At 42.0% G+C, this 23086-nt stretch overlaps 1 protein-coding gene across 5 annotated transcripts in view; it reads left to right on the top strand.

Moving 5' to 3' along the window:
- LOC142095348 (P2X purinoceptor 4-like) overlaps positions 1–18999 on the top strand; it is a 52870-nt gene extending 33871 nt beyond the window's left edge. The window contains exons 4-12 of one of the 5 annotated variants that reach the window (XM_075178302.1): positions 5879–5951; positions 7837–7933; positions 8024–8104; positions 9087–9228; positions 10389–10522; positions 12492–12582; positions 13828–13893; positions 14666–14746; positions 17413–18999. In XM_075178302.1, the coding sequence (XP_075034403.1) occupies positions 5879–5951; positions 7837–7933; positions 8024–8104; positions 9087–9228; positions 10389–10522; positions 12492–12582; positions 13828–13893; positions 14666–14746; positions 17413–17508 (861 nt within the window). In that variant the 3' untranslated portion in view covers positions 17509–18999. Of the gene's footprint in view, positions 1–5878; positions 5952–7836; positions 7934–8023; positions 8105–9086; positions 9229–10388; positions 10523–11272; positions 12585–13827; positions 13894–14665; positions 14747–17412 lie in introns of those variants that run through there. The other 4 variants (XM_075178303.1, XR_012677776.1, XR_012677775.1 and 1 more) reach the window with 4 other exon arrangements.
- The last annotated feature ends 4087 nt before the right edge of the window (positions 19000–23086 follow it).

The raw sequence follows: 23086 nt of genomic DNA, 5'->3' as shown, positions 1-23086 counted from the left end.
CCCCTTCTGTATCACACTGTGCCCCTTCTGTATCACACTGTGCTCCTTTTGTATCACACTGTGCCCCCCCTGTATCACACTGTGCCCCCCCTGTATCACACTGTGCCCCCCCTGTATCACACTGTGCCCCCCCTGTATCACACTGTGCCCCCCTGTATCACACTGTGCCCCTCCTGTATCACACTGTGCCCCTCCTGTATCACACTGTGCCTCTGGCCTCCTTCTGTATCACACTGTGCCCCTTCTGTATCACACTGTGCCCCTTCTGTATCACACTGTGCCGCTTCTGTATCACACTGTGCCGCTTCTGTATCACACTGTGCCCCTCCTGTATCACACTGTGCCTCTGGCCTCCTTCTGTATCACACTGTGCCCCCCTCTGTATCACACTGTGCCCCCCTCTGTATCACACTGTGCCCCCCTCTGTATCACACTGTGCTCCTTCTGTATCACACTGTGCCTCTGGCCTCCTTCTGTATCACACTGAGCCCCTTCTGTATCACACTGTGCCCCTTCTGTATCACACTGTGCCCCTTTTGTATCATACTGTGCCCCCCCTGTATCACACTGTGCCCCCCCTGTATCACACTGTGCCCCCCCTGTATCACACTGTGCCCCCCCTGTATCACACTGTGCCCCTCCTGTATCACACTGTGCCCCTCCTGTATCACACTGTGCCTCTGGCCTCCTTCTGTATCACACTGTGCCCCTTCTGTATCACACTGTGCCCCTTCTGTATCACACTGTGCCGCTTCTGTATCACACTGTGCCGCTTCTGTATCACACTGTGCCCCTTCTGTATCACACTGTGCCCCTTCTGTATCACACTGTGTCCTTCTGTATCACACTGTGTCCTTCTGTATCACACTGTGCCTCTTTTGTATCACACTGTGCCCCTTCTGTATCACACTGTGCCCCTTTTGTATCACACTGTCCCCCCCCCTGTATCACACTGTCCCCCCCTTGTATCACACTGTGCCCCCCCTGTATCACACTGTGCCCCTCCTGTATCACACTGTGCTCCTTCTGTATCACACTGTGCCTCTGGCCTCCTTCTGTATTACACTGTGCCTCTTCTGTATCACACTGTGCCCCTTCTGTATCACACTGTGCCCCTTCTGTATCACACTGTGCCCCTTCTGTATCACACTGTGCCCCTTTTGTATCACACTGTGTCCTTCTTTATCACACTGCGCCCCTTTTGTATCACACTGTGCCCCCCCTGTATCACACTGTGCCCCCCCTGTATCACACTGTGCCCCTTCTGTATCACACTGTGCCCCTTCTGTATCACACTGTGCCCCTTCTATATCACACTGTGCCCCTTCTGCTTCACACTGTGCCCCTTTTGTATCACACTGTGCCCCCCCTGTATCAAACTGTGCCCCCCTGTATCACACTGTGCCCCTCCTGTATCACACTGTGCCTCTGGCCTCCTTCTGTATCACTGTGCCTCTTCTGTATCACACTGTGCCCCTTCTGTATCACACTGTGCCACTTCTGTATCACACTGTGTCCTTCTGTATCACACTGTGCCCCTTTTGTATCACACTGTGCCCCTTTTGTATCACACTGTGCCCCCTGTATCACACTGTGCCCCTCCTGTATCACACTGTGCCCCCCCTGTATCACACTGTGTCCCTCCTGTATCACACTGTGCCCCTTCTGTATCACACTGTGCCGCTTCTGTATCACACTGTGCCGCTTCTGCTTCACACTGTGCCCCTTTTGTATCACACTGTGCGCCCCCTGTATCACACTGTGCCCCCCTGTATCACAGTGTGCCCCTCCTGTATCACACTGTGCACCTTCTGTATCACACTGTGCCTCTGGCCTCCTTCTGTATCACACTGTGCCTCTTCTCTATCACACTGTGCCCCTTCTGTATCACACTGTGTCCTTCTGTATCACACTGTGCCCCTTTTGTATCACACTGTGCCCCTTTTGTATCACACTGTGCCCCCCTGTATCACACTGTGCCCCTCCTGTATCACACTGTGCGCCTTCTGTATCACACTGTGCCTCTGGCCTCCTTCTGTATCACACTGTGCCTCTTCTGTATCACACTGTGCCCCTTCTGTATCACACTGTGCCGCTTCTGTATCACACTGTGCCCCTTCTGTATCACACTGTGCCCCTTCTGTATCACACTGTGCCCCTTCTGTAGCACACTGTGTCCCTTCTGTATCACACTCTGCCCCTTCTGTATCACACTGTGTCCTTCTGTATCACACTGTGCCCCCCCTGTATCACACTGTGCCCCTCCTGTATCACACTGTGCTCCTTCTGTATCACACTGTGCCTCTGGCCTCCTTCTGTATTACACTGTGCCTCTTCTGTATCACACTGTGCCCCTTCTGTATCACACTGTGCCGCTTCTGTATCACACTGTGCCCCTTCTGTATCACACTGTGCCCCTTCTGTATCACACTGTGTCCTTCTGTATCACACTGTGCCCCTTTTGTATCACACTGTGCCCCCCCTGTATCACACTGTGCCCCCCTGTATCACACTGTGCCCCTCCTGTATCACACTGTGCCCCTTCTGTATCACACTGTGCCCCTTCTGTATCACACTGTGCCCCTTCTGCTTCACACTGTGCCCCTTTTGTATCACACTGTGCCCCCCCTGTATCACACTGTGCCCCCCTGTATCACACTGTGCCCCTCCTGTATCACACTGTGCCTCTGGCCTCCTTCTGTATCACTGTGCCTCTTCTGTATCACACTGTGCCACTTCTGTATCACACTGTGTCCTTCTGTATCACACTGTGCCCCTTTTGTATCACACTGTGCCACTTTTGTATCACACTGTGCCCCCTGTATCACACTGTGCCCCTCCTGTATCACACTGTGCCCCCCCTGTATCACACTGTGTCCCTCCTGTATCACACTGTGCCCCTTCTGTATCACACTGTGCCCCTTCTGTATCACACTGTGCCCCTTCTGTATCACACTGTGCCCCTTCTGCTTCACACTGTGCCCCTTTTGTATCACACTGTGCCCCCCCTGTATCACACTGTGCCCCCCTGTATCACACTGTGCCCCTCCTGTATCACACTGTGCCTCTGGCCTCCTTCTGTATCACTGTGCCTCTTCTGTATCACACTGTGCCACTTCTGTATCACACTGTGTCCTTCTGTATCACACTGTGCCCCTTTTGTATCACACTGTGCCACTTTTGTATCACACTGTGCCCCCTGTATCACACTGTGCCCCTCCTGTATCACACTGTGCCCCCCCTGTATCACACTGTGTCCCTCCTGTATCACACTGTGCCCCTTCTGTATCACACTGTGCCCCTTCTGTATCACACTGTGCCCCTTCTGTATCACACTGTGCCCCTTCTGCTTCACACTGTGCCCCTTTTGTATCACACTGTGCCCCCCCTGTATCACACTGTGCCCCCCTGTATCACACTGTGCCCCTCCTGTATCACACAGTGCGCCTTCTGTATCACACTGTGCCTCTGGCCTCCTTCTGTATCACACTGTGCCTCTTCTGTATCACACTGTGCCCCTTCTGTATCACACTGTGCCCCTTCTGTATCACACTGTGTCCTTCTGTATCACACTGTGCGCCTTCTGTATCACACTGTGCCTCTGGCCTCCTTCTGTATTACACTGTGCCTCTTCTGTATCACACTGTGCCCCTTCTGTATCACACTGTGCCCCTTCTGTATCACACTGTGCCGCTTCTGTATCACACTGTGCCCCTTCTGTATCACACTGTGCCCCTTCTGTATCACACTGTGCCCCTTCTGTAGCACATTGTGTCCTTTCTGTATCACACTCTGCCCCTTCTGTATCACACTGTGTCCTTCTGTATCACACTGTGCCCCTTTTGTATCACACTGTCCCCCCCCCCTGTATCACACTGTGCCCCCCCTGTATCACACTGTGCCCCTCTTGTATCACACTGTGCTCCTTCTGTATCACACTGTGCCTCTGGCCTCCTTCTGTATTACACTGTGCCTCTTCTGTATCACACTGTGCCCCTTCTGTATCACACTGTGCCTCTTCTGTATCACACTGCGCCCCTTCTGTATCACACTGCGCCCCTTCTGTATCACACTGCGCCCCTTCTGTATCACACTGTGCCGCTTCTGTATCACACTGTGCCCCTTCTGTATCACACTGTGTCCTTCTGCATCACACTGTGCCTCTGGCAGTCCCTTTCTGTATCACACTCTGTCCCTTCTGTATCACACTGTGCCTCTGGGCCCCTTCACCATCAAACTGTGCCTCTCTGTATCACAATTTCCCTGTGACCCGCTTCACCATCACACTGTGACCTCCATCACAGTTTCCCCTTCATCAGTTTCCTTTTTATTACTCTGTGCCCACTGCCTCCATTCCATTACCTATTACTTGTCCTTCTTTCTTCTCTTTTTCTTCTCTCTTCTTTCTTCATGCTTGTGGTTCCTCTCTGCTTCACTCCTCACTGAAAATGTTGGACTTTATGATGTCACGCCCGACAGTCGGTGAGAAAGGAACAGGGAGGAGGATGTCTGGTCCCAGGCGCCGCCAGATTGGTGAATTTTATTTATTTCATTCTAAAAGCAGTGAAAGTGGAAGCTTTGGCCTTTTTCTTGGTGCCTTTAGACTTAGAACAAGAGTCTCTGGTGCACTTGGTAGCAGCATTGGGATAAGGTCCAGGATGTTCCTGCCGGGTCATGTCCCTCAACTGGAATTACCAGGCAGTTCAGGCGCCTTGGACACAATCTAGTTTACAGACTTTATGTTGAATGTTCTTGTAGGTAAATCCCTGGTTGAAATCATTATTTGTTTCCCGAGAACGGCCAAGGTTAATGGCTTTAAGGCATATCATTGGGCAGGGCTGGCCACATCTGACAAAAAAAGGACCAATTTGTCTGTGACTGTCTGGATTAGCTCTTTCATCTGTTAATGGTAAAATAGCGCAGTTTCTGTGTTGGGCAGCTTCAGCCCCAAAATGCGATGAATCTGGTCTATCAAGCCATTCAATAATTCTTCAAGTTAGTTTGATTCAGGCACCCTGCGAATTCTAATGTTCTGGATCAAGGACCAATTCTCAAAATCCTCTATTTTAAGTGCTGGCTAATACAAATGATCCTTCATGACTTCCCTGTCTGTCTGTCTGTGCCACAAAGATGTCGTCACTTGCTGCTTCATGCCATCCAATCTGTGGTCTTTATGTCCTAGTATCATTAATAAGTGGGGAGAATTCAGCACTTCCATAATTGTCCGGAAGAGTGCAGCAACTCATTCATGTCCAAGCCAGCCATATTGTAGGCCGATAGACTGTCAAGGAAGATTGATTTAGCTGGCCTTGTGGCACCCGCTTCAACTGGACAGACATACCCAAGAATGGAGGTGATCAAGGTGAGTCTGGCCATAGCAATTTAAAGGGGGAGAAGTCTCTTTGGGTCACCAGGCTATTGCAGGTTCAGCATGTGAAGTATGGAGTGAAAAGATTAGGCCGCCATCTTCCAGGTCACATGCATGCCACCCGTCTGCTAATGAATCTGATTGTCCATCACTCAGAGAGCACAGGGATCCTGCTGAGTACAGCAATTGGTGGAGGTCCCAGGTTAGGGAATCACACCAAGATTTGAATGTTGGGAAAGTGGAGCTACTTTTACATAAAAGGAAGGTGGAAAACTTTGTTAATAAAAAAATTGTTTGCTGGGGCAACAGTGATACAGTCTCACTGCATCCATTATATTAACCATCGATGACAAAAACAGAGCATAAAAAGACTTTGAAATAATCAATGTTTTGTTATGTATACACAGGCATTAAACTATGTGCATACATACATGTTGTGGGTGTGGTATGAATGCATAGTAATTAATATTAACTGAAATAAACAATACTAATGCGGAGCTTCCTTTGCAGTTCCCGCTAAATGAAACCATATGCACCTCTAACCATGACTGTCCTCCGGGGTATAAGTTCACTTACAGCAACGGTATGAGTTTACAGACTTATTTATACTTTATTTAGGTATGCTTTGGAAACTTTCATTACACAACTGATACTGTATGTTTCTTTGACTCATTTTTCCTCGCTTATTTTCCTTGATCTAGGTGTTTTCTTCCAGTAATCATAGTATGGGACTAACAGTAGCCTCTAAAATTAGATTGTAAGCTCTGTTTGCTTTCACATTTTTTTATTATTATTTTTTGAAGAAAGAAAAAAATAAACATAGAAAAGTAACACAATTCACTTCCATTTCAATACATAATAGTGGGAAAAACCCTGTCCTATAACTTCAGTACAGAGCAGTGTAAAATGTTCTGTGTCAGTGTAAGCTTCTGTAATATTGCTATATACTATATTGAATAGGCAGTAAATGGATAAATCTCAGTAGGGGCTGCAACATTTCTGCGCTTTTCCTTATGGGTGTTAGGAACCCCTCCAGCCGGCACAACACAACCCGGAATCTACTCTGCCAATCAGGTGTTCACTGGAGCCCCTGATGGTGGGGTCAGACTGAGCTGCAGACTGACAGAGGGTCGTGAAGTGTGTACCGGCTGGGGAGAACCCAGGCAAGAGGAGTGAGGTCCACGCAGAGGTCAAGGGCCGGCAGCAGACAACTGTATCGGTGAACAAGCTGAGGTCAGGGGTCACAGGCGGATAGCACAAACGGTAAACAGACCAGAGATCAGGGTCACAGGAAACACAAGCGAAGTCCAATTCAAAGCCAAGGGTCATATACGGGAAATCAGTAGTGGTATCAGGATACAGGAACAGGAACAAGCAGGTCAGCAGACTGGGAAGCAGAAGCTATAACCGGCAATGAGGTAGCAGACCTCACTGCCTTAAATACTAACCCCAACCAATCAGAGCCTAGCTCTGCCAGAATACTGCCCATATTTAATTAGCCCACAGGCTATCTATGTGCGCACGCGCCCAGCAGTTCCCCTTGCTGGGACGCGGCGCTTTCATACACAGCTACCCGACCGTTGCCTAGGCAACGGCTGGGCCGAGCCCCCGTAAGTGACGTCCCGGTCGCCATAGCGACGGCCAGGACGGAGGTAGGGGAGTCGCGGCGGCTGGGCACCGCCGCGGCTTGTAACAATGGGGTAACATATATTTTATTACTATTAATATTTCAATGACTGCAGTTCTCTATTGTAGTTTAATACATTTCTATCCCAATTTAAAGCAAATCCACAAGAACAACTAGCCTGGCTGCAAAATAATTAAAGGATTTTTTGTGGCATAGAATAGTTTAAAAGGGTGAAGGCGGTATTTCAGTGGCGGAACTACCTTTGGTGCAGTAGGTGCAGTGCAGCGGGGCCCATGGAGATAATGGGGCCCGCTACATGGGGAGCTAGCGAGCTGTGGGCCCCAGTTCCCTCCTCCCCGCTTCCCTGTACCGGAGCTCACAGCTCGCTAATTCCCCCTCTGCAGTATTTTATTATGTTATATAAAAGTGGATGAGGGCCACAGAAAGATGAGGGTCTCATGCAGTCCCTAAAACACCAGACAGACATTCCTCTGGGCCCTGATTTGTGGAAAGTCCACATAGGCCTGAGAATGAGGTGACGGAATTGTTAGGATGGCAGGGAGCCCCTTGTTCTTGGGTATGCCTGCCAGCATTAGCAATGTCTCATCAGCGTCAGTTACTGGTATAATAATATATACAGGTGGGTAGGGATGCAGGTTCTGGCCATGAAGTGCGCAGCGAAGGTGGAGGATAGAAAGGGGCCTAGTGTAAGACAATTGTTAAACTCATGCCTGGTATAGATAGAGTAAATCCCTGCTTTCGACTTGACAGACATAGACAATTATATATCTTTGCTTTGAACAGGGCATGAATACTTCAGTCATTGTTCTATATTATGCAGGAGTCTTTACTGGAAAGTGTGTGAAATACAATGACACAATCAATACCTGTGAAGTTTTTGCCTGGTGCCCAGTAGAAAGTAACACAGAGGTGCCAGAGTGAGTATTCCTTTAATCCAGTTATAATACATATTTCTGTCTGAGTAATAAAAGATAAAGATACATTTCCATTTTTTCTTATTGTTTCAGCCCCGCGGTACTCAAGGATGCTGAAAACTTCACAGTACTTATCAAAAATAGTATATCCTATCCGAAATTTAACTTCTCAAAGTGAGTAGTTTGTGCAACCTCTCTTATGCAATTTCCAGCTGGGTAGCAGGGGAAAGGTTTAGGGAACAGACATTCCCAAAACAGCTGGCCTCATGGAGCAGGACACACAGACCACTGGCAAGAAGTCTGATCAATAAAATCCATTCATATTATATCAACAACTATCTAAATTTCATTCCACCCCCCTATTATTATTATTATTATTATTATTATTAATAATGTTTATTGAGGACAACAAGCAAATAATACACAGACATACAGTGTTAGATAACATGTCACATTCAGAATCATAAGGAAGGAAGCAGTATTTCCTGTACAGCATGACAAGTAGTTAATTAATTAGTCAATCAAGTATATATTAAGGTGATAAGTTGAAAGGGCAATCAATGGTACCAATATTTAATCAAATAATAAATTGAGAGGAGAAAAGGATGGGGGGGAGGGGTGGTATTCCTTCCCTCTCTTGTCTGTATGCTTGTACAGAATATAATTTAAATTTAAAAAAATGACATATGATATTTGTGTATGTTGCAGTAGACAAGAAGCCTATCCAGCACTCACACTACCCACATCAGTACTTATGTGCTTATTAAACACAGCAGCTCACGTTACACATCTCCTCTTCTTATGGGAGAGGCAGCCAGTGAAGGCGACAGAGTGGGAGAATTCAGCAATATCCTAATTTTTTTTTTGTTTTAAGAACTTCATTTATAAAACACCAATACACATTCTACACAAGTAAAATAAATGCCAAAAAAGGCCTTGGTAAAAGGTATCAGACAACTCCAACAGAGATTTTGTAACAACCAGAGCCGTTATGATCCTAATCATTTTTAAAGAAAAAATTCCCCAATCTGGGAATGGAATACTGTGTTATTAAGGGATCATGTATAGGAGGTGTTACATGACAAACTAGGGATCTATTCTGAAAACAGGGATGTCCAAATCTTATCCCCAGTATTGTGTTGTTTTATTTTTCTAGAAGAAACCTTTTACCTAATATTACTGCAAGTTACCTTAGGATCTGTCGATACAATCGAGTGACCCACCCATTCTGCCCTATTTTCCGGCTGGGCAGTATAGTAGAGGAGGCAGGAGAATCATTCCAGAGCATGGCAGAAAAGGTGAGCAATCCTGTGTACATTACAAGCAGCATGGTAATAATGGACATGACACCATGGTCCTGTGAATTAGGAACATTTGGAAGAATTTCACAATTTGAATATTGTGACCTTACTTATCTTCCCCTTTCTCACCACTCCACATTTTTAGAGATCCCACCAATAAGGATACAGATTAGATCTTATTTTTTGTATTCATTTTAACTGCTATCACTGGAATTTAGTGATGGAACTGGAACAAAATCATACTTGCCAACTTTCTGAAGTTGGCTTCCGGGAGCCTGCTGGGGGAAGTGGGCGTGATGGGTGGCGGGGCTCCAAAAGTCACGCCATTTTGGACCCGCCCCCGTGACATCATGACGCAAATGCGTCATTTTACACCAGGGGGGCAGGGCCAAACGCCGCGATTCCCGGTGAATTGCGGCGTTTTGGACCTAATTCTGCCCACTTCACTAGGAAGTGGGCAGATGTGGGAGATTGCCATACTCTCCCGGGAGTCTGTGAGACTCACGCGAAATGCGGGAGTCTCCCGGACATTCCGGGAGAGTTGGCAAGTATGAATAAAATTTAGAAAAGTGCTACATGCTGAAGCGTGAATTTGATTTTCAGATCTTAAGATTTGCTATATATATGCACTCGGTGTGCGGTACCTTTATAAAGAAGTATGAATTAACGGTTGATGGATTCACAACCCTGTGTTGCCACGGTTGTTTTATTAGCAGGCTATAAATATACCTAAATATTCATGATAAGACTGATGTTTTAATTGTATTCAGAAACCATGTTTGGATGTTCAGATACTAACCTAATTTCAATTTGTTTCGGTTATGATTTCAGCTTTCCCCTTATGGTACTATTCATGTCCTGTTTTTTTTTTACTTATTTAGAATAATTCTCCATAATAACTGATTACAATATGCCATAATTGCCAATTGTCTCTAGTTTTCAGGGACAGTCCCAGGTTTTCAAGATTTGCTCTTGAAAATGTCCCTATTTTCAGTATCACTAACTGCACAATAGCTTCTGCCATGATGAACCATGAAAAAGTTATGGGTAATTTGCTGTACTGCATTGTGGACCTAAAGACCTGTCTACCTCAGGCTATTGCTTTTGAATGTCTTTGTGCATATTCTGTTTGACATTTCTCTTTGTGTTTGGTGCAGGGCGGAGTTATTGGAGTCCAGATAAACTGGAACTGTGATCTGGATTGGAATTATTCCCACTGTGTTCCAAAGTATTCATTTCGGCGCTTGGATAACCAAGATGATCATAACGTATCCCGTGGATATAATTTCAGGTTAGATAGTCCAAGAAGTATCTGTAGTTTCATAGATTGATGACCTGATAAGTTCCTTTGAGTTGGATTTCAATATACTTTTTTCTATATAAGAAATTTTAGCTTAATCACAAAAAATACATTCACATATTTTATGGCAGAGGTGCTCAAACTCAGTCCTCAAGAGCTTCAAGCAGTACATGTTTTCAGGATTTCTTTAATCATGCACAGGTCAGGTAATCTATTTTTCTTGGTGAATAATTATCCCACCCGTTTCTACAAACAGAATTCCTGAAAACATGACCTGCTGGTAGCTCTTGATGTAAGTCCCATCACTCTTGCACTACATTCTTTACATTAATTAATTCCAACTTGTGTTTATATATGTTGTAACTACTTACCACTTCCTGCCCCTTCCTGCCCCTTCCTGCTTCTGCTCCGATCCACTGATTTCCTCCTCTGGACAGTTGGTTCTCTCAGTCTGAGTCCTCAGATCCGCAAAGGTTTGATGGCTCGATGTATATATTGCACGTATGTATGTATGTATGTATGTATATATATATATATATATATATATATAAAATCAGCAGCTATTTATATTGCACCACTAATTCTGCAGCACTGTACAGAGTACTCACTCTATGTATGTTTTTGAAGTGTGGGAGGAAACCGGAAAAATTTTTAGTAGCAGTCTGATCCCCAAAATAATCTGGTGCTTTATAAAAAGTTTTATTAGAAATTAACATTTTCCTCTTGACCTTGGCAATTTAGCCACATTTGGTCTTATCACAGCATGGGCCAGAGCTGGAGTTGGACTTATGTGTGTGCCCGACCTACGTGTGTCGTGTGTCAGCCCTTCTTCCCCTAAAGTACATCTGAAAAGCTTCTAACTTCTTCATTGGATTCCCACAGAGTAAAGTAATAGGGAAGTATTTGGTTTGGTGCTAGTAAGTATTGATGGCACTTAACCGAGTGGTTTAACCTGTACACACAAATAGTCAATCAGTTACAAATAACTACATTTCTATGGATTATACTTAAATGGATACAAATACACTCACACTTACTCATCCCAGTATGATAGATGTGTTGTATGTGCGCTTTTTGAAACATAGTAATACAATACTAAAACCTACCCATGATTTATGTAATAACTTCTCTATCACTTCCCTTTTAACAAAAAACGATATGATCATCTCAAACTAATAGTATGGATCACTAGCACTAATCCCTTCATATATGTGTTTTGTTTGTGCTTTAGCTGTAAAATGGTTTGTTTGGGAGATACTGTATAGAACGCTGTAATCCCCACCATATGTCTGCACTGATAAACCCACAGCTCTCTGCGTTGAGCATTTGCTAATCTACTCCGCGCTTTATGAAAAGCTAGAAACTTTATAAAACTTCAAAAGCAAAGTGGCCTGAGACTCACCTCTGTAGCCTGCACGCCGAGATCCGCGACGGTCCATTGGAGGAGCTGCTGCAGCTGCGCACGTGCAGCAGCTCCATATCCTTAATCTTGAAGCCTGGTGCTGAGGAATAGCTCTGGCCGGTTCACCTGACCAACTAACAGGTGATCGGACCATCGGGGGAGGCGGGAGCGGGGGACCCTCTCCTTAATCCGGCGGTGGTCCAGCACATCGCTGGCGGTTCAGCCGACGGCAGTGGGCCCCCTTACCTCCAGAGGCCTTGCACTGGCTGCACCGCCAGTAGTACTGCCACTGTGCTGTTTCTTCTGACTGTGTCCTGTGGGTTTGGCTGGAGGAGTAAGGCATAGCATAGAGAATGGATGTGAGCTGAGAAGTTATGTGTGTTTGTGTGTGTTGTGATTGGTACAGATGGTCTTCTGGAAAGTAGCATGTCCCCAACCTATTTCCTCGAAGACAATTGTTTTAGTGCAAAGATGATCATTTTGGCATTACATTTAAATTTGACTAAAATAATACATATTGTAAATTTTCTCATATCTGTAATGTTTAATGCACTTCAGGTTTGCAAAATATTACATGAATAATGGAGTTGAATCAAGGACCCTTATCAAGGTGTATGGAATACGTTTTAATATCTTGGTTTATGGCAATGTAAGTAAACTGAAGTTATTTTTACTATGAAGATAATGTTAAAGCCATGTTGACCCTATTTTTGTATGTTCCATTTGTAATTGTTTCATATAAGGGTAAGATTACAGAGTTCAAGCGTGTTTTAGCACAGCTTGATTTTATGACCAGTATTGTAAAGTAAGCATACAGGGCGTCCTAGGTTAATACTCTTGTAGTGCCCTCTTGCCTACTACTCCAAGCCAACACGAGGCAGGTAAAATAGAAAACGTTCTTAATTTAAAATCTTAATTTAAAATCCATCCTTCACCCCCACCACCAATGTTTATGTTCCAATGTGAAACTCTGCTCTACTTGGCTCTTTAAAAGGGTTCACGGCAATCTTTGTCACTCCTTTAGTTTTTATTCATATCAGAACTGCACAGTGAAGGTGGAGGGGGCATTTGAGCTTTTGCCAATTGCTTATCCTCAAGTGCCCGCCCAAGGATGACTCACTGCCTTCAGCCTGTACCATGGGAATACGTCAAGATTAAAACCTTACTACATTTTTCTTTCATGTTTTCTTTTTACTTTGAAGAACAAATATTCCTTATAATTTTAAAATTAATTTCAGCTTATGCATCTCCCTGTCAAAACTTTGCCCCCCCCCCAAAAAAAAACCTTGCACCCTAGGCTGCAGCCTAGTCAGCCTATTGGATAATCAGGCCCTGTGAATAGTGCATTGTATACTTTTTTTATTGGTGCCAGAAAGAAAATGGACAGGAATTTGCTCTCAACGTTAACTAAATTTTAAAAACTATTGCATTTACAGGAGGAACTTGCTGCCATAATAAAGAGCATTGTACTTTCATAAATGGCCATTGCTGTTCAATATGGGGAGGTACATTGTTAAATTTACCAAAGATTTTCATGACCAGGTCTTGATATTTCATTGAAAACTTTTACTTATAAATAAGGGTATTTGGATTCTGTTATACCTTACATCACGGGGCCCTTATTCAGTCTATGCTACAATGTCTTTTGTTTGTTCAGTAAAGTGGGCAGCCACAGGAGAGCATAATAAGTAAAAATATATACTTACAATTTCTGTCAGCTATATTACATAATGCAATTTAGACTACTGTAATTGAGATAACTAAAGAGGATAAATCAAAATGACCAGAAAACTCAAACAACCTGTTTTATAAGCCATTTATTCATAGCATGACAACAATTTGCATGGTATGTCTTCAATAACAATGCCATAAGATGATTCTTTTCTAATCCCAGGCAGGTAAATTTAAAATAATTCCTACAGTGATTAACATTGGATCAAGTCTTGCTTTGCTTTCATTGGTGAGTTTTAAAGAAATTAATTCTCTTCATCAATTGGACATTTCTGCTGTTTTTGTTGTTTGTTTTCATCAATTAAGATTTTTTTCTGGGAAAGAAGGTATTTTTACATACACACCTCACCCCTGTTGTGAAGAACATCATCAGGGGGTAAATGTATCAAGCTGAGAGCTTTCCGGCGGGTTTGAAAAGCCAATCAGATTCTTGCTATCATTTGTTTAGAACATTCTACAAAATGATAGTTAGAATCTGATTGGTTGCTATAGGCAACATCTCCACTTCTCAAACCCGCCGGAAAACTCTCAGCTTGATACGTTTACACCCAGATGTCTTTTCATATTGGACTAACTTATGTTTTTAGTTTAATGTATCTTTAATATTCAAGGAAAACTCTCCAAGATCTACCAAGACAATCATGTATTTATCAGCAAATACATATACACAGTGTTTACCAACATTGTGGGTACCAGATTGTCAGTGACAGCCCCTAGTTTCAATAAAGTCAGAGTTGAACAGAGAATCACAGAAACAGAACAATGATAGTAAAAACGGAATAAGAATTATACCCATCCTCTGGAACAAGTCGTCCATTTAACAGTGGTCTGTTATCTGGAACAATGCTTATGTGCTTGAAGATAAATATTATTGTGAATAACTTGGTCTTTGCTGGTTCTACTAAAATAGAAGCAGGTTACAGCACTACCAAAATGATTCAACTCAATTCCAACAGTGACATTACTGAGTGTTCCTAACATTTGGTGTTATTTTATTCTAGGCTGCTGGACTTTGTAATATAATTGTACTTTACTGTTTAGAGGAAAGAAAACACTACAGAGACAAGCTATATAAGGACGTGGTAAGATATATCTATCCAATCTGTGCTATGTTATCCTATCTATACAGAATAACAACATCCAAGTATTTTGCATTTAAATTATGGCAACAATGACAAAACGATATAGTAGATTGTGGAAGGAATATCGGTTTCCCTTTGCAAATCTAGTTACACATTGCATAGGGGTTACGTTGCAGAAATATCTATCAGTTGAGTTACACAATTATCTAGTTGTAACGTGGCAGATGGTTGGCACCCCAAAAGTAGTATAAGGTAGGATTCTACAGGCTCGGTGGTATGGTAGAGAGGTGAAGGTATCTCCCAGTAGTGTTGGAATGAAACAAGGAACAGAGCTAAAACTGCATAAACTCGTGGGTTTATTCTCTTTGCTTGTGGCATAAGGCTTTACCACAGCAGCAGATAAGTAGCGGTAGTGTAGAAAAGTAATAGCACTATACCATCAACATGCAATGTTATTCAACATGCCACAAAATAAATAACATTTTAGAAATCTTGGTTCAACAATATGCAAACTTAAATTAACACGACACTAGGTCACTGAATAAATATATCCATCATTTAGGCACTGTGCTTCAGTGAAATGGATTTCACTGGATAGAGATTTTAGGAGACAACCGGTTGCTACAAGTTAATGAGACCACTACACTAAATGCTGCGGAAGCAGATAATATAGACAAATCAATCACAATACTTTTATTGCATTTATAAAGATCAAATATATCACACAAAAATCAGTAGAGATGCAACAAGGAGTAATGCAGCTGGTTCAGATTTGATGCTTTCTAGTTCACTTTATGATATACAGAATCCAAGGGGGTAAATTATAATCCACAGGTTTAAGCGAAGTGTCAGCTGACACATGAAGCTTATGTACTTGTACAGGTTGAAATCAGTAGTCACCTTGATTCATTCATGACTCTTGAGCTCTGTAAACAACAGTAATTCTGCATAATAAATGATTTCCAGTGTAAAGGACAGTGTCCACTTAGCAATCCGTCTAATGGACTAAGCAACTCTCTCCCAATAACTATAGGGTTAAACAACTGGCAATTCTCTCATCAGCATCCATTTTAGGCAGTTTCAGTCAGCTTGCAGATAACTTTAAATACAGCAGATTTGGCTGGAACAAACTCTTCCTTTAGCCAGTGCTATAACACCTCTCCATAGCAATATTACAGTCCCGGTCAGAGGTTTTAATAACACAGTTTGATGTCTCACTTAAATGACTTGAACATAGCAAAGCAAAATAAACTTATATGTCTTCATACGAGTCCTGCTGACATCTCACTGGTAGTGGCAAGTTAGGTCTTTTCCTATACTGCAAAGGTACATCTTTCTGGGCTGGCTGCAAACATCCCTCAAGGCAACAATGCAGCTATAGCATTCAGTGGCTCTTGGTGGGAAGATCCGTCATTAGCTCAGCCAGCAGTCACACACATCACTTCTCTCTCTAGCCAGTCCGTTTTTGGCTCCTCCCCTTTTCTGCAAGAATCTACTGAAGCCTTCTAGTACATTCTTTGGCTCTAGAGAGCAGCCTGGGCTATAGTTTGCAGACTGTCCACCCAAAAATGACCGACACAATTTGCATTTAACTTCTCAGAGGCACTCATGGGAACTATAGTTTTCTGAATGAGTGCATACAGTAATATACCTGTGATTTGCAGTTTTACATATTCATCACATGCATGTTGCCATTTTCGTCATTTGAGGTAGCAAATTTTAGCTGTAATTTGTGATTCTTCTTTTGCTTGGTATCTGTACTATAAGCAAATACCTCAACAGGGATTGACAGCCTATACTCTGGCTGCAAATGGTGGTAGTTCAGCTGTAGGAGAGGATTATCTGTTCCACTATCTTTATACTTATTGTTATAAATATACTCTGTAATTCAGTATTGTACAATTTTTTATTTTTTTTTGAAAATAATTTTTATTGGGGTTTTTTCAAAACAAAACAATGGGTTTGAAACATACCAAAAGAATGTATAATCATATTGCTTACATATGAAAATCAATAAACTTTACACACAATAGTAAGAAAGACTTGGATTAATTATCTTAAAATCCGGTATGTTGTACATGCAAAAGAAAAATGTTGTTTGTTTTTATTTTTTAGGGGGGGGGGGGAGACGAACAAAAAGGAAAGGAAAGGTTTTAGGGGGATGGGGAGGGGAACAGGAGAATATTTTACTCATTGTTTTATGTTACCGACTATAGGGAAGGGAGGCATTAACCCTTGTGGCTATATAGGGATCAATTTAATTTGGGAATTTACACAACTTATATGTGTGGTGATCCTTCATAAGCCTGATGGGGAAACCTATCAAAGCAATGGAGATTCGTCAAACGGTTGTCAAGGGAGGTTCAGCCTCATAGTAATTCGTCCAGGAAGACCATGTGTTCTTGAAATTCACTGGTTTGTCTTTAAGATGAGCTGTGATGCTTTCCATCCTATAAACTGACCAAACTTTATTAATAGTGGCTGAGAGAGAGGGGGGAGAGGAGTTTTTCCATAGAGCGGCAATTAAACATTTAGAAGCATTTAATATATAGTATTGTACAATTTATGTTCTTTCCTTTACCAATTATATTTTAATGTTCTCTATCCATCTACTTCATGCAGTCTAGATTTGTAAGACTAAGTCTATCTTTATTCTTTCTCTGAAGGAGCCCCGGTCACAGGACAATTGTGCAGATGACAGTGATGAGAACACCCTTCTCCGGAATGTTGCAAATCCCCACAATACAGAGTTTACCTTTTGACACTATGACGGCCCACAATTTTCATTCACTTTTTCTTCATAGGGCAAAGTTTAATACAAGATTATAAGACTAGTTCGGAGTATATGTTTAGTTTGCCAATGAAACTGTATATACATACATACATTTCAGGAATACTATAAACGATAGGATCATTGTAATCTGATATTGCCATTGAAGGCTTCATACTGTGAAGCATCTCAGGGCCAACTGGTTTAGAAAGTTCCCAGCTAATCTCATCACTCACAAGTTGGATGGTGACTGCAAGTAAAATAACAAGTGAAAAAGGACTACACAAAGAGCAGGACTGTACTACTCTATCAGGAATATTATAGCAGCCAAGGAGATGACACAGGGACTGGCTGTCTGCCAGGGGCGGGCTGGGCCGGAGGGCAGGGGGGCAGGGGGGCTTCGGCCCTGGGCCGCTCAGTCTATCCGCTGTTTGGGCCGGCCGACCCCCCCCCCCCCCCCCCCCCCTGTGGATGCAATATTACCTGATCACCAGCGGCGCACAGATATGTGATGCGGCCGCGCCATCAATGACGCGGCCGCATCGCGTATCATGTGATGCGACCGCCTGTGCGCCCCCAGGCTGAAATTTGCCAGCCCGCGCCTGCTGTCTGCTTTGCTATTATTATTATTGTACAACTCCTGGCAAGTGAACAAAGCAACAGGGGAGTCACGTTATCAGGACTTTCAGCTTGTTGTACTCTACACCTGTATTGTAATTTTGTCTGTGGGCATATATGTGTCATTGTACATTGTTTGTAAACAAAGTAGCAGTTAACATTGATCATTTGGTGACTTTGAAGAGTTATCCTAACCCAGGAGTATGCGGTAATACGTATAAACTAGTTTGAAGTAGGGATGAGAATCATTTGATGTTTCATCGGAACCATCGATTAGATGGTTCTGATGTTCGATGTTTAAACCTGCAATTGTGAGGATCCAATGTCTCCTCACCACGATAGATTTCTCCTCCAATGTTTTCCGATGCTTCCCTATGGTGGACATATAGCGAGACAATATTTGAGAACTGTGGTAACTTCAGTTCTTACAGAATGGCTATTCTCTAAGGCTGGTGAAATGAAAAGTAAAACCAGAAATAGGATAAAGGGGAAGATACTTTCAAATTTACTATTTTTGCAGATCGTGAATGAGAAAATTAAAAGTGCACTGGACTGGAGTTCACCACACCCCCATTTCCAGATAATTTTTCCAATATTCTCCTCCCATGTTCAATTGTTTTTTTCCCTCGGTGATGCCCAAAATTTATCTAACTCAATAGTATACTCCTATATTGCAAAAAAACAACAAACTCCCAGTTTCATTGTATGTTGTACTATATGTACAGTTTTTGTAATTTATATGTTTAATTATTAACCTGTTGCTACCGTAACAAATCAAGTTTAAAAAATAAATAAATAAAGAGCACTGTGTGTGAGCAATAGTGCCAATGAGCTGTTCCATTAAAGTTTAACTAGTTATTGTTAATGGTTCATGGTTTTTTTCCTTTAATAATAAGTTTGCTTTATCTTAAAAACATGTTTTACTGCTAAAAAAAATGTGCGCATCTTTATAATGTTTGCACCATTTGTGGTTGTGTATATATATCACACACACACACACACTAATCCTATATTTAGATGAACAAGGATGATTATAGAAGTTTAATAGTGTACTATATGTGAAGTAGCCAGTTTACTTAAAAGATATAAAAACATCGGTTATCATTGGTTCTAGAACCAATGTTTAGGGCTACACAATGTTTTGTAACCGATGTTTAAAACATCAGTACAACCAATGTTTTCTTTCGATGTCCCATCCCTAGTTTGAAGCATGTAGTTTGTTTCATATAGAGGTGTGCTTCACACCCAATCCCATTATGATACTGCCTTTGTGACGTGCAACTCTGTTCCCACTGTCAGGAAAGTAGTAACTATGAAGCTCACCCCCTTGTGAATCTGCACATCTTCATTCTGCTGACAGTGAAACAAGTTACTGATATCTGGGATCCTCTTTTATCCTGAATTACTTTTGTTCAGTGTTCCATTGCTCATATAGAACCAGAAAAGTGTAATCTCCATTTGTTTATCTGTAAGTGCACCTTTTAACAACTGTTTTCCCTGCGGGCACTGACTGACTGTTTCAACTCTATTTAAACTGCTGCTTGAAGGAACTTTACTCTTGTTAAACATCATTACACTTCTACAACCTCAAGAGTGAACAGGTCACAACCTATTATCACACTCAGCTCTTCAAACACTATGTGTTGCTGTGAACATTCTGATGATGTGATTGGCTACAGGTTGTTCTACTCCAGCCTACTTCAAAGCCAGGGACATCTGAGTGAACAGGAGATGAAGTATGATAGCAAAAAGATTATCTGACCCTAGTTAATTTCACCATAAGGAAATTAAGATAAGCAAATCACCTGGCCATTATATATACAAAACCAGGTGCGCCAAGGAAACCAACCGTGGTAAATAAGTGTATTAAAATAAAAGAAGGCGGACTTCGTCTAAAAACTACCTCTAAAAGAGGATATCTTTGTATATAGCATTGTGCATGTCTGCAAATGCAGAAATAACAATACATTTAAATGGCAAACATGTATAATAGGGTCTCCATCTGGAGACTAACTTGCGGATGTTCTTGTAAGAAACAAAGCGTGTGGCCAGTACACTTTGTAAACAAATAATCAAAGAATCCTGAATATGCATGGATAAACCAAGGATAACAATAGCAGTGAAAATCAGTCAACAGATGACCATTAAAAGTGTAAATAAAGTAGTCTCACCCAGAAACAGCGGCACCTGTAATTAGTGCTAATAGCACCTTCGGATCCAGTTCTTCTATATAATGAATAAGGTAGCGTGTATCATCCGTGCACCCCTTATGTTCATAACCTTTCTGGTGCAGGGAGAGGGCATCCAGGCTGTTTGGGAAAATCCTTCCCCTATAAAGTTCCAGCAGCCGAGGGAGATGTTGATTGCCCCAATCTGCTGTGCTTCTATTTGTACGGGTGAAGGCGGACTGATAAGCTCATTTGAAAAAGGAATTGTTATCTGATAGTATAATTTGTCCAGCTTGTAGCTTTAAAGAGATCTGCTATTTCAGGCATGCACTAATATCCTTTTTCAAAAACCGACGCATTTCGCCTGCTCAAAGGCTGACTTTTTCAAATCACCTGGCTCATATAGCATCCACCCACATGTTAGGGAGTTAGGTTGAAAATTGGATATACCAATATTTATCATACTAAAGAACTACATTATAACAAGGTATATATGAAATGACAGGCTTAATGCTAAAAAACAACAACGTCAGCAATAGACTAGTGAGCCTAACATCAGTTGTGGATAAAATATTTGAATGAATCTGAATGCTTACTATTTAGTAGTATATTAGTAATAGAAGTATATTAGTTAGTAATATATTAAAATGAAGATGTAGGAAATGCCCAAAGTATTATTTGATACTTGTTTACATACCTGGTTAGTAAATAAGTATGAAAATAAAAGGCCAAGAGAAATAAAGTATTTATGGTACATAGATAGACAATTTTCTTGTAGATAGAAATCAGAAGATCTATATAGATGGGACACATTCAGATGGGGTTACTGTTGTGAGTGCCACAGGGATCAGTATTGGGCCATGGCCTATTTAATATTTTCATTATGTAGCATGTAGATGGCATAGAAAGTTAAATGTCCACATTTGACCTGAAATCATGTAGGGTTATTAATACAGAAAAATTTTGACAAATTGTGAAGTTGGGCAGGGAAATAGCAAACTAAGTTAAATGTAGATAAATATAGATGTTATGCATCTTACCCTTGGTAACAAGCATGCTACTTACACATGAAATAGGAAACAATTGGGTAAATCAGTGACGGGAAAAAGGATTTAGGAATACTAGTAGATAGTAAGCTGGAGAGCAGCACTCAAAGGCTAGTAAAATTTCTTTGAAGCATAAAAGAGCATAGAAGCCTGTGATGCAGACAGTCTTATCTGTGCACAAGTGATTATTAGCTTACATTTGAAATATTGGGAACCTGTCTAAAGAAGGTAACAGCAAATCTGAAATGGAGATAAATGTGGTATTACATTATACAGAAAGACAAATTGTCCCCTCTGTGTATTTTGTGGACTGTGTAGGTTATAATATATCCATTGTCATGGAGTCCGAAAGGAATTTTTCATAGCATAAAAATAAATTGACAGCTGTCTTGCTAGTGTTTTGGTTAATTTTCTGCTAGACAAACACAGCCTGAACTTACAAAAGGCTGAAGCTGAGTTGCATTTGTCTTTTTTTCAATCTTACTATTAAAGTGTAACTCAAATAAAAAATGTTGTTGCCTAACAATCTTTATACAGGTTACATCAATTACTGAATAATTCCTGATTCTTGAAACAGGAATTCTGCCTGAAATCGTCTTTTGAAAACTAAAAACATACAAAAAAAAACTGTTGCTGTCATTTGACAGATTGTTAATAACTGACCTGTCTTAAAAAACTTCTGTAACAATGGAAACATAGTGCATTTCACACTGTGGTTAATTGGCTATAGATGTTGCTATGGTAGGTTAGTTATTCACAATTTACCTGTCAAATGACAGTGATGGAGCTAGATTTACTAAGGTTTTAAACCGCAACACGTTTAGTGGTCCAAACCGCCGCATTTACTATATGGTGGTTTGAGGCTGTGATTTAAAATGGCTGGTGATGTGTGGTGGGTTTTAAATACCTGCTTCTGAAATGCTTACATTAACATTAGTTAATAACATATTGCCATCACTTGTTTCTGTATAAAGCATAACACACACCGATCGGTTGAATTAAGGTGACATCTCTGTCTCACAAACCTTAATAAGGATGGAAAGTCTTCAGAAAAGCAATATCTTAGCAATGTGCAATTAACTGTATGTCAGCAGTCATATGGCACAAAATGACTAAGATGTCCAAATTTACCTCTCCTCCCCAACCTCTTCCATTCTGTCCTCTCTCACATCACCTGCTGTCTGTCAGCCATCTCTTCTTGGATATCTCAGCACTTTCTCAAACTGAACGAAAACAGAAATCATTGTCTTCCCATCTTCCAAGGTCCTCTCACCCTACCCCCTCTTCGTTTCCATTGTCAATGCCACCCTCTCCTCTGTCCCTCAAGTCTGCTGCCTGGATGTTATCCTTGACTCCTCCTGTCCTTCAACCTCCACATCCCTCCACTTTCACCTTCATAATATCTCCATAATCAGACCTTGTTTCAAATTGAAAGCATCTAAAACTATCATCCACTATCTTGTTATTTCTCGCCTAGATTACTGTAACCTTCTTCTCTTTGGCCTCCCTTATACCCATCTCTCCCCACTCAATCTGTCCTCAAAGTTGTTGCCTGTCTCATTTTCCTTTCTCGCCACTGTATCTCTGCTACCTCACTGTCACTCCCTACACTGGCTCCTTACAGCCTGTAGAATCTAGTTAAAATTCTTCACCCTCTCCTACAAAGCCCTCAACCTCACCTCTCCACCTTACATCTCCAACCTAATTTCTACACACTCATCTCCACTCTGCCAATGAA

This window comes from Mixophyes fleayi, chromosome 1 (assembly GCF_038048845.1).
Source record: "Mixophyes fleayi isolate aMixFle1 chromosome 1, aMixFle1.hap1, whole genome shotgun sequence".
NCBI classification, from domain to species: Eukaryota; Metazoa; Chordata; class Amphibia; order Anura; family Limnodynastidae; genus Mixophyes; species Mixophyes fleayi.
This window is presented reverse-complemented; position numbering and strand designations above follow the sequence as displayed.